The sequence below is a fragment of the Melozone crissalis genome, unplaced genomic scaffold, assembly GCF_028551555.1.
Source record: "Melozone crissalis strain CALT ecotype California unplaced genomic scaffold, PUWL_Pcris_2 ptg000033l_1, whole genome shotgun sequence".
Classification (NCBI taxonomy): Eukaryota; Metazoa; Chordata; class Aves; order Passeriformes; family Passerellidae; genus Melozone; species Melozone crissalis.
In genome coordinates, this window is record NW_026535811.1 from 16,453,239 (window position 1) to 16,465,636 (window position 12,398).

Below are 12,398 nucleotides of genomic sequence, written 5' to 3' on the forward strand. Positions count from 1 at the left end.
TTAATAGATATCTGGACTAAGGAGCTTTGCAGAAGGCGATCTGAAGGTGCTGATTTTCTTTACTATCTTTTATTTAACTTGTTTCTCCATTTCCCCCTGAAAAGTCTGAAATACAGTCTGTAAGCAAGCATTAAAAAACTATCACCTGACAAAAAGCGGTTTATAAAATAGTTGCTCTGATGCAGTTAAAAAAAAAAAACCAACAACAAAACAGAGAAGGAATGAACAGCTCTTCTCTGAATAAAAAACAAGCTTAGGGATTCTCTGCTTATGGAGCTGCATTCCCTAAAAGCCTCCTGTAGGTCCTTGGCCAGTGTCAATGGATCCATCTGTGATGGAAGATCCCATCCACTGCATTTTTTAAAATTATTTTTGTTACTTATTTTTGGCATTACAGCTCTGTACAAGATTACTCCTTTGGATTTAAGGGAGGAAAACAAAAGTGAATATGAAATGATAAAGTGTTGGATGGAGATTGTTTCAATATAGAGTTTATCTTTTCGTAGCTGTGGGAACCAGAAATACATAGAATTTGCCTATAAATACATTGAATTTGCCTATAAATACATTGAATTTGCCTATAAATCTTGGAAAATAAGTGGTGGTTGAAGAGAAGTAGTTTATCTGTCCCTATGCTTCCCTAACCCCATATCCTTAGTCACCCAGCAAGTGGAAAATAAAAAGCACAGTGCAACCTCAAGATATAAAGTTTTATGACAAATCAGCCTTTTAAAGTGTTAGATATTTTGATAACCTAATTAGCATGCAAGTCTTCAAAGTATGACAAACATTTTATTTCTTAATGGCAAGAACATGTCAAATTATTTGTTTTACCTCTTCCTGGAGAGAAGTAACTTTGATGTTGAGAGACCGATTTTCTTTTTCCTGATCAAGTTTATGGGAAAACAAACAAACATAGAAAAAGAGAAAACCAGAAGAATTGGTTTTAGCATGTAAGCAACAGATCACAAACACATCCACAGCTGTGGTGTTTAATCCCTTTGTTTTGGAGAACACACAAACAGGGGAGAGCTGAGGCTGGTACAGCTCATGAGCCTTCACCAAGGCACAGAGAAGGTCTTACTTTTGATTTTTAACAGCCTGAGCAGCCACACTACTGTTACAGCAAGGTGTGAGGTGCTGTACAAGGGAAACAAGAAGGAAGAGCACCTACTAGCTGTCTGTTGTGGCAAAGAATCTGCTTTCTTTCCTCTTCTGACACGTTCAGGTTGTTTCTTGCTTCCTCTAGCTCTTCTTCCAGGGATTTGATTTTCAACACAGAGTGCTGGAGGCTGCACAGGGGGAAGCAAATCCACAGAAACTTCAGCCAGGTAATGTTGGTTGTTTAGATAGGCTGGAAACAGTATTTTTAGAAGCCACCGAGGACTTATTTTTTGGCATGACATTTAACAGAAGAGCAACAATCAAGTTTTAGCCCATAATTTCTGTCCAGGAAGCAAATCTCATGGTTTTACTTCCTTTTTATCATCCTCTTCCAGTCTTACAGTGAGGGATGAAACCCTATCCAAGACAGGTGGATGCAAACAAAGCCACGTTAAATTTGTTAAAAATTTAGCTCATTACAGTTAAATATAGCAGGTTACCTGAGCACAAATTCATCTTTGCAGCACTTCATGGCTTATAGTTGGAGAAACCATTTCAATTCAGTATTCAAGATCACAGCTCTGCCCATGGCAGGCCTGGGGCCAGAGTCCCCTACCTTTTTAATTGTTGAAATAGATGCTCATTATCTGCCAGGAGCTTGCTGTTGGTCTCATCCAAAGCTTCCAGGGTGAGCTTCAGCTTGTTGTTCTCCTCCTGAAGCTTCTGGTTGTTGTACTGCAGGTCCGCAAGGCAGGTTATCAAGTCAGAGGTCTCCCTGTCCCAGTGAAAAAGCCAGGCAAGAGTGAGAAAGGGGATTTCATCTACTTCAGACCTTTAAAGTGTCCTACTGCACTGATTAGAGGTGAGATGAGAGCCCACAGAGGACTTGTGATGCTGCAGTGTCCAGTCATTTGCTCTGCACAGAGATGACAGGGCAGTTCTAAGTCTGTTCTCCAGTTCTATGGGTATCAAGAACTTTTGGTTTTAAGCATTTTTCTGCTCCCTACCACTGGGGTTTGCTGTCAAAAAGTGCCACAGCTGGATGTCTGCATGAGAGTGCTTTAAGATTTTGCTAATCACCTCATCACTCGTGATGGTTCTGTATTCACACTGCAATTTCTGGGTCCTTGCTTTTCCCCCAAGCCATCCCCCACCTTATGCTTTCAACCAAAACTTAAATGAGAATCATTCTTTTGAGATCCTGAAAAATTATAGGGAAGCTTTAGAGACCAGATGTTGGATTTCTGCCTAGGCATAAGCTACAAATGAAACTTCTGCTCCTTGTTAAGTGCTTTGCCATTAACAGTCCAAATCACAGACTTCATTGCTACTACTACAAAAAAAACCCCAAAAAACCACACAGAAAAATCACCCCAACAACAAAAAAACCCCACTTCAACAAACTCCCTGTCATAAGAAAAACAACCCCAAACAGAATGCAAGATCAGACTTTTAGGTCATACTGTCATCTTATCATCAGAGATCTAAGAATTTGGTGGAGGGAAGGAACCTGTTTAAATAGGGAAGGACATGACAAACATCTGACCACAGATTAAAAAGGCAAATGGACACAGAAGCACCAAGATATAAGTAGGATAAAATACTGGTTGTCTTTCAAGTCTGAGCAGAAGAAAATGACAGCATCAAGAGCTCCAGCAGACTGAGGTGAGCATTAAAATCCCCAAGGGCTCCAAGTTTCAAAATAAGGGCTCTTGGAATTTCTGTCAAGTAGTTTAAAGCCAGGAGTACTATATTCTGAGAAAGAATTGCTTAAATGGACTCACATGTCTCCTTTAGACACATCACCTCCAAAGGCCTCCAGGCTTCCTGAGGTAACATTCATCTGAGCAAGTGACTTGTCAGCTGAAAGAGGTGAGGGCTTTGGTTATAGAGCAAGAAAGTGGAACTCTCCTGAACAGAAACAGAGTAAAACATTCTGCACCTTTAGAGTTGTTTTTAGGTACTTGAGATTCAGGATCTTCCGTGCTTGATGATGATTTCTCAGTAGCACCTTCTTGCCTGAAGGAAGGGAGCATCAAGGGTCACAAAATCAGCAGGACACCAGGTTGCTTACCAACTTTGTAACACTTACAAAACTTCAGCCAAACCCAATGTTGTGGACATGGTGTCCAAATACCACTTTCTTTCCAGAGCCACAGGGGAAGCTTATAACATCTTTTTTTCCACAGAAGACTTATTTATCAAAGTGCTGTTACCATTTTCTGTTACGGTCTTCAATCCACTCTCCCATGACGGCGTGGTAGGTTTCCAGGTCCATGGAGATGTCTTTGTGCTCTGGGTCAAGCTTGTTGCAGAGCTCCTCAAGACCACTGTCCTCTGAGTCCCAGCTGGTCGTATGTCTCAAATAATTGATTATCTCAGACACTGCCACTTTCCCTAAGGCAGAAACAGAGGTCAAATGCCAAAGCCTGGCAAGGCACCATAAAAAATTGTGAAAGACCACACTACTGAACTGCATTGGATCCAACCGCCCTCAAGAGCTGCAGACAAGCAACTGATTCCTGAACTGAGTTAGAGAGAGATCTAGGAAAAAAAAAAAAAAAACCAGTGTAGAGCTCTTCTGTTGGTTGAGATTTTTTTTTCCTGTAGTGGTGGGGTTTTGGTTTTCTTCTGTATAAAAACCCAGTTTACTAGTTTTGTGGACTTCAGTTTAAGAGGAACAAAGTTGACACATGATACTGATCCTTGCTCTCAGGGCCAGGCTGGATGGGGCTCTTGGCAACCTGGGATAAGGGAAGGTGTCCCTGCCCATGGCAGGGGGATGGAATTAGATGATCTTTAAGGTCCCTTCCAACCCAAACCATTCCATGATTCCATGATCAGGCACCATGCAAAAGAGGCACAGACATTTACACATTTATTCTACATCTGCCACAACACAGGCACCTACACATCTCATAGCCTAGCATCTCTCAGGGACCAAAACAAGGTCTGAACCTTGGAAACCCATTGAGAGCAGAGCAAAAGAGCAATGAAAAGACCCTGGCAAACCTGTGTGGTGGCTGTCACATGCGCAGAAGATGGTGGTCAGCAGGTTCTCGTCACAGATCAAGCTCACGTTGCACATACTGTCACCTTTGTACCACACAGGCTGCTTCTTTCCTGTGAAGAATAAATCTCTTATTGCCCATCTTTATTTGCTCATAGCAACTTTCATTCCAGATGACTGAAACAACAAAACCAGCTAACCAGCTTCCCTGCCAATAAAAGCAGAGCTTTTAGCACTAAACAGCAGGAACTGGTCATAGCTGCGGCCTCTGAGCTGGGAAGTATTCCATGCATCTACTTTCATACATGTACTTTCAGAAAAATTTGGTTATTCTTTCTGTGGCATAAACATACGAAACAGGACATTTTAAGAAACCAAGTATTTCTTCCCTCCCCCTCCAGATACATTGTAGAGAAATCATTAAGTTATTAAGAAAACAATCCCTAAAACAAACAAAAAACCCCTCAAAACCACAAAAAAACCACTCCAAACTAAGAGCAAAACCCAAACTCCTGTATCTTCAAAAATCAGTCTGAGAGACAAAGCATAGACTAAATTAAAAGCCAAATAAAATTTGGCTATCATAAAAATGTTATAGTACTAGTCAAATAGTAGTCTCAATCTCTTAAACTGTTAAAAATATCTTTATCTCTTAAATGAAAAAATTAATTAGCAAATTTGAAAAAGTTTTTTTAATTAATTGCTCACTTTTTACACTCACAATTTTTTTAGAGAAAATTTAAGATTTGCCTCAGCTCTTTTTGCAGTCTTATAAGATTTAAGTGCTACTAAAATGCGTTTTACCACTTTAAGTGGTAAAAAAAATGTCATCTACATAGACTGAATGTTCAGATGTCCAGAATCCCAAATTAGGGGGTGTTTTTCTTCAGTATTTTTACCTCTTTCACTGGAAGGAAATGCCCTTGGCACAGGAAGCTGGACCACAGCACTTCCTGGCTTTTTTTCCAAAGTGAAGAAACATAAATTGGGACTCGACGTCAGATACATCTGCTTGGGCTGCACATCCTGGGGCTCAGCATTTGCTGAAGCGCACGGTCTGCCCTGGGCATTGGCCTCCCTGGCTCCAAAGGGGAACGGAGAAGAGTTCTCCACGGGAGAGGAAGGCACCCAGGAGCTGCTGGATCTCCCGCTGGCCTCCAGCAAGGAGTAGGTTCTGTTTGCAGTCTGGTGCCTGGAGCAGGCCCCGAGGCCCGGCGAGGGCGTGGAGAAAACACCGCCAGGGCAGGCCAGGGGCGAGCAAGAGCTCCCACCACTACTGCAGCTTCTCCCTTTCAGTATTTCTTCCAGATTTTTTTTAATGTTGCTCTGTGGGCTGTCAAAGTTCTGGGACTGAAATTTTGGTATCTGCAAGGCCGGGTTAGAGACGTGGTCCATCATTTGGATGGATTTGATCTTCCTGCAGATGCTGTCCACTGGGTTGTGGCGCTGTTTCTTAGCTCCACGTTTAGAAGACTTCATCACTTCCCTTCTCTTGACAAATATCTGGAAAGAACAGGCACAAGATACAAGAGTCAGAGTGATCAACACACACATATTTATGCCAACTTTTCCATTCAGCAGCCAGTTTGGAGCTTTGGCATCCAGGGGTTTGGAAACCCTCATTCCACTTATCAGCTCCAACAGAAACCTTCAGTCAGGACATTTTAGTGTCCAGGGAACTAGAAGCTGATTTGGAAATGTTGGGGAAGAAAGACAGAAATACTTCCTGAAATGTCACTGCTTATTCTTAAATACCATAACCGTGGCAGGGAGATAAGGGGGAATGTAAATAAAAATTGAAGAACACCCTGCAAATTAGCAGAGGACTTTTTAAATTAAAAGAAACATTCTAATTGTATTGGGAGTGGCAGGGATGAAGCAGGAAATGTGAGACCAACAAGACTTTCAGTGTTTCTGTGAGCCTATGAGACCAAAAAACCTCCAAAATCCAGTGTTCCTTGTACTAAGCAGCCACAGCTGTCATGGTGCCACACTGGGAATTACACAAGAAATATGCCCTACAGAGGCACCTCATCCTGTGTGTATTTTTATTATCTAGTCTCCCAGGCAACATTTAAAAAGGTATTTCCTACAAGATAAGCATGTTTGCATGTGACTAAGGCAGGGGAGGTTCATTTTGCAGGGATAAATCATCATTCCCAGTGAGGTACCCATGTCTACCCTGCCCATTGCAGCCACCTGAACTGATCAGCTGAGAGCTATATTACTAAATAATAATAACATACCAAATGAAGCTAGGTGAACTCCCAAGAATCAGATTTTAAGTCATTTTTTAATGTAGAAAAATTAATTCCTTTCCCCCAAAACAGCAACAGGTTTCACTAGCACTTTACACTTACATAATCTTTTGAAGCAGGGAATAAAAATTATATATAAGTATTTCTTAATATAGATCAAAAAAACATAAATACTATGTGTTTAATTTAATCTAGTTTATTACAGGCTGCCTACATGGCAGCAACTTAGTTTATATAAGCAGAGGCAAGATCTCTAAGTTTATTATTTTTCTAGTGTTTTCACAGGTAGTAACATTTACTCTAATGAACATGTCCTTAGCCACAGGAGTACTTCAAAAAATAAGACTAAAAGGAAGCTCAGAGCAATTTTATAGAAGAGTCAGCTTTTTTTCTGTCTCGCTTAAAAGATTTACTCCTCAAATAAATGCCAGGAAGCAAAAGCAATCTTCGATATTGCATTATTACAGATGTATTATCTCTAAAGAGATAGATGAATTACCTTGAAATTAAAATTTAAACACCCTCCAATTAGTTTAGGACTTCTTTTAAGCACACAAGAGCCCTCAAGCAGATATAAGTAACACTCTATTAAGGGTATTTGATTTTTTTTTTCTGCAATATACCAGTAACAAAAATAACCAAAACAAACAACAAAAAACACAGCTCAAGGCCTTATACTTTACACCAGCACGTGGAAAAAGAGCTTCTCTTCCTTCTCTGAAGGAGACAGCACAGCTACTTCAGCTCTTCCTCTGAGGAGTAGGGGCTGCCTGAACATCAGTGTTTAAATAAGCAGGAAAATCAGCTTTACAAGGTACAGATGCTGCCACTCAGCCCTCAGCTGAGAGCGACCACCAGCTGCAACAAGGCTCTAATCAAGCTTCAGGCTCCTGCTTCCTGGCCTTTTTACTTTTTCCCCCTCACATCTCTCCTGCTGCTGTTAAATTAATTGCCTGTAATTTCAGTGCAACTTAAAGTCTCCCTGCTCTTCTAATTATTGTTCAAAACAGCAAGGGATGTTGTGATACAGGTTATTGTTGTGTCAAAACTCTGGTTCCTGGGGTGTTTCTCACTTCTATTAGCAGTTCTTTCCTGCTTTTCCCACCTACAGCAAAATTTCAAGCAGGAGCAGATCTCTCCTAATTTCTGAGAGTTAGAACAGGGAATCTGGGAGCTGTATAAATTTCATCACTCTCACCACTTTTGAGAAGAAGAAAGTGTTGAAGTCTCTTGAGCTGATAGTGTACTAAATAGTCTCTCTGTTAACTGTGAAAAAAAAATCATTAGGACACTTAACTAATTCCTTTTTTTGTATTAAATTATCAAGACATGCAGTAGATCCTGCCTGTCTGAAGAGCTCTATGGCTCCTGCTAAATTACCCTGGAAATGCCCATTCTTTGATGGCCATATCTCCTTTCCAGCCTGCAGACTGGAGAAAACTGTTTTTCAGCTGGTCTTTTAACCTGGTGTTTGCCTCAGACTTGTCCATTGCTCAGAAAAAAAAAATATTGTGCCATCCCATCAGTGGTTCCCTGAACTTCAGAAGTAACACCTCTTTCTGAGATGCTTACACCTTTCAAAAAATTGTGGATTTCTACTCTTTCCTGATGCTTTCAAACACCCCTCACCCCACATAATATATTTAAATTCTACTTATAATTATCCCTTGATAATCCCTTGCTTCTCTTTCACAAACACACTTGTGAGAACAGTAGAACCTGGACCTGGCTGCAGCATTGCTCACACTTTAGTCCTCAGCAAAGTCCCTGTTACCTCTCTTGTGTGAGACATTTACATCATCTCTGACAGACTGGGTTTTGTACATCTTGTTCTCTACTTCAAGAGGTTTTAGCACAGTTCTTCTCACACAGTCTAGAGAAAAAACAAAAAGCTTCTCCAGCAAATCTGCAGTGCTTGAAACGCACCCACAGACACCGTGGTGCTGAATGTGCAACAGAATAGTTAAATAAATTTGGGCCAGCAACTGAGGGCCTCTAATGATGCACCTGACTTACACCAGAGAGCATCTCTTCCCTTCAGAGCTGCACCATGAAAATTCACCTTCCCAGAGAAGTTGAAGACATCCCCACTTATTGTAGGGGGGTGGACTAGATGACTTTTAAAGGTGTCTTCCAACCCAAACTACTCCATGGTTCTGTACATTAAGGTCTGTTATGAAAATAAATAACACTGAAAAACATGTTTGTGTGGCATAAAATGTATTGATGGATTGCAAATTGGATTGTTTTGGTCAACAGGTTTTACAGGGCAAATATGGACCTTGTACACAAATTTCTCCTTAGTCTGAGTGGGATATATGGGGTTAAAATCCAGAATCAGCTTTGAAAGATTACAGAAACACAAAAACCAGCCCAAAAAGAAGAGGTCATACGGTTCATAACCATGTGTCTGGGCAGGATCAGTTGGGCAATGACTCCTAAAAAAGGATTGTCTAATCTATTCTCTGAGTTTCTCAGGGATAACAAATCAACATACTTCCAGGGCAATCTATATTTGACTTTGTTACTGGTAGAAAGCTTGCCTTACTCTGCAACTTACTGCAAATGAAATGCAACATGCTTTGTAATTTCCTACCTTGCAGGCTCTCCCATGGCATTTCACAGCCTATTATGATGCTGCAGTGGCATTCAGGAGCCAGAAGTACACTGTGCTAGGTGCTGCTCAGCTGCCAGACACAAGTGGGATGGATTTCCCAGAGAGTTACCAAACTAACAGGAAAAAAAATCCCAAAGGAAATGAGAATAAGCAGAAAGCAAAGGTCATAAGTTCTGGGAGATTTATACCTTGACAGCACCAGTGTTTGCTGATGTCCCCAGTGACCACCTACACTCCAGCTGCACCTTCTCCTCAGGAGCAAGCCATGGGTCACTGCTGCCCTTACCAGGATACAACACTATCCTATATTTCCAGGGAAATATTTGGGAAGGTGCATGGTCGTGATGCAAGTCAGTGAGGTAAAATTGGTTAAAACATGAGAACATTTTCCCCTCACCTCAGCACTGAACTTCAATGCCAGAAATCAGCTTTGTATCACTTACAGCATCAGGATATGCAGCCTGTGCCCTTTAGATCATCTCAAAAAATAAGAATAGGTTATGTTCTTTCTAATAAGGGGTCCTGCTGCTATAGCAAGCTTCCCTCTACTTTTCTCTCTCAGGGTATTGATTACATGCCAGAGGCACTTCCTCCTCCAGGTGAATCAGCTGAGAAATGGCAGCGCTGCCAATGAGTGTTGGGTGCACAGCTCATCATCCCAAAGTGCCACAGCTTTTTGTGTGTTATGATCCATGACCCAATCATAGGCTGCTTCGTCTTTCGAGAGTATGAGCTCACATGTGCCCACACAGAGCCACAGCTCTTCTGTGAGTGCAAACACTCTCAGTACCTGCACAGCTCTTTTGTGAATGCAAAGTGCTTGGATTTCTGGAAAGGGTGAGATGGCACCTTTTCATAGAATCATGGTAAGAAAAAGCTTTGAAGGGAGAAGCCAATTCTCTTAAATTTTGATCCCTGAAGTAGAATTGACAAACCTGGAGTTCTTTGTTCAGCAAGCAGACTCCTTACAGATTTCCAAGGAGAAGGTTGTGAAATACACTTTTGTTTGAAAACCAAAGCAACTTGGAGTCACTGGTCATAGAAAAAAATAAATGGATTTAGAACTATAAGTTATAAAGGTACAGACAATTTAAGGGAAAAATAAAAACCATTGGAAAATAAAAAAAAAAAATCCCAAAGCCCCAAACCATTATGGAAATGCAATTTGAGGTTGGGTTCATTTCATCTGATGTGAAAGGTCAAGGTCAATTGTCTCTAGCTACAGTTTATGACTAAATTCCTGACTTTTAGACACCATGGTGGCACTGAGGCATCGGAAGGTACAACAATAAAACCATTTAATTTAAGATGATGCTGTCAAGATACTGCTTTTGTTCTTGAGCTGGTGGTCACCTGTCCCTATAACGAGGCAGTTCAGATTTTGATCTGCTCAGTTCAGCTCCCTGCTGCCCTCCAGGCAGCTCCAAACAAGCCCAAATCTCTACAAGGATTCCCGTGGGACTCAGAATACAGCCAGGTTTGGAAGAGAGGCTGAGACTCTGGCAACACCAAGTCAGTGTCACTTAGATTTTGCCAAATGGTCACAAGAAGAACTGGAGCTGTTTTCCTCCAGCGTGGTGACATCTTTCTCCGTGCCTCCCGTTGTCCTCCTCTTCTCCCCAGCTGCAATGGGAGGGGCTGAGCTGGTTTGCCCCCCTGTTTCTTTTGGGTTATCTTGTCTCATTCCAGTGGTAGGAAAAGCAGGGTTTCTTTTCAGTGCCAGACACATTTCCTACCACGAGGAGAACCCTCCTGAAGAGATCATACTACACACTGCCAATCCCAAAGGCGGGGGGTTAATTTTCACAGGCTCAGCTGGAAGTTTTGATTCCAGCCCCGTGGTCTGTGCATAACAGGAAGGTCTGAAGTCACTCCAGAAGGCAATAGGGGGGTAGCTTTACCTTTTCCAAGCCTCTGCATGCTAAATGTCTCCTGGATGAAATGCACAGTCCCCTTCTAAGCCCAGGGGTTAAGCATCGTCAAGAAATGTCTCTGATCTGTCGGAGCACAGGGAAAAGAAACTTCACAAGGGAAGTAGATGCAAGCAGAATCCCTTCTGCTAGGATGCATCAGGGCATGGCCTTTTAAAAAGGGTAACAGCAGCTCCCAGCCACCACAGGAGCTGCTTGAGACCAAAACTTGAACTTCCCCCTGGTTTCTTGCCTCTACACCAGCACGAGCTGCAGCTGATGGCAGTGCTGTATATTCAGTGAGCAATTCTGGTGGCATGGGCAGGGAACAGAGTGATACCCGCGAAAAGCTGGACAGCAATTGCACCTTCACTTAACAATGTGCTTTGGAGCAGTGTCCACAGACACACAGTGGCGGGGAGGAGTTCACAGCGAGCAGCAGCAGTGTCTGTCTGCACACTCCTCCTTCAACTCCCCATCCAGGAGCCAGTGTTTGTCACACGCATGGCCTAACCTGGATTTTTATCACACCATGGGCTGGCTCTGTTTGTGAGGCTGCTGCAGTAAACTTTCCATTGGCCAATCTTCCAATCAGCAGATTTCTACCTCCCTGTTTGCTTTGCTTCTTCTTCTGCTTCCGTCAAGTTTACAAAGGAAAAAGTACAGGAGGAGAGAGGAAAACCCTAGCTACAGAGCAAGCAAGGCCAGGCATCCAGTGTGATTAACTCTTTGCCTGAGGACCAAAGCAACTCTCCATGACTGCAATGAGCCCAACAATCACCCAGAAGTAGCTCATGGAAATTACTTCCCTGATCCCTCTCTTTTTTCTGTTCACTGCTCCACTGTTTAACCTATTCAAGCCCATGAGCTGGACTTTTACTCCAGCCAATCCATGGGACAGAAAAGCGTTTCTGACTATTAGGACTTCAGGATTTATAGGGTAATTTGGGTCTTTTTTGTTGTTGCTGTTGTCAAGCTTTATACTTGTGTGCAAGAAAACTAGATGCAAAAGATCATCAAAGAATCAAACCACAGACTACATCCTCTGAATGTATGCAAGGAATAACTTCTGGCTAGTGACACTGGGTAAGTCACTTCTCTCTTGATGCTGGTGAGTAATTTACCAGCTTTTCCAGCTCCCACAATGGATGCTAATCTGATCTATTGTAGATTATCCTGGGTAAACTCTCAGCATCCATATTAATACCCACTCTGGCTGTGATTATTGATCATACAGCAGGAATGTGAGCGGTGCAAACGCACAGGGCTGGTGCTGATGTATTCAGGAGGTGTTCATCTGTTTAATGGGGTGCATCTCCAAGTGCATCCATCCTTCAATCATTTCAATCAGGACTTCCTGCAAGGCTGCAGGTTTCCCTCAGGAGTCATCAGACCTTCTGCTTCTCCATCTACAGGGCTGACAAGAGATCCCTTCAGACTCCTCCGCCCTGCCACGGAAGGGGAGGGCATCTCCACTCTGAAGATTTAAAAAGGGACCC

At 42.3% G+C, this 12,398-nt stretch overlaps 1 protein-coding gene across 1 annotated transcript in view; it reads right to left on the reverse strand.

Annotated features, from left to right (window-relative positions):
- The window catches only part of IRAG2 (inositol 1,4,5-triphosphate receptor associated 2), a 34,606-nt gene extending 28,869 nt beyond the window's left edge, over positions 1-5,737 (reverse strand). Inside the window, exons 1-9 of the mRNA XM_054281807.1 lie at positions 5,681-5,737; positions 5,014-5,617; positions 4,117-4,227; positions 3,321-3,501; positions 3,047-3,123; positions 2,889-2,967; positions 1,721-1,879; positions 1,175-1,292; positions 835-885 (exon numbers count right to left, since the gene is read on the reverse strand). Of these exons, the coding sequence (XP_054137782.1) occupies positions 835-885; positions 1,175-1,292; positions 1,721-1,879; positions 2,889-2,967; positions 3,047-3,123; positions 3,321-3,501; positions 4,117-4,227; positions 5,014-5,617; positions 5,681-5,737 (1,437 nt within the window). The remainder of the gene's footprint in view (positions 1-834; positions 886-1,174; positions 1,293-1,720; positions 1,880-2,888; positions 2,968-3,046; positions 3,124-3,320; positions 3,502-4,116; positions 4,228-5,013; positions 5,618-5,680) is intronic.
- Positions 5,738-12,398: the final 6,661 nt, after the last annotated feature.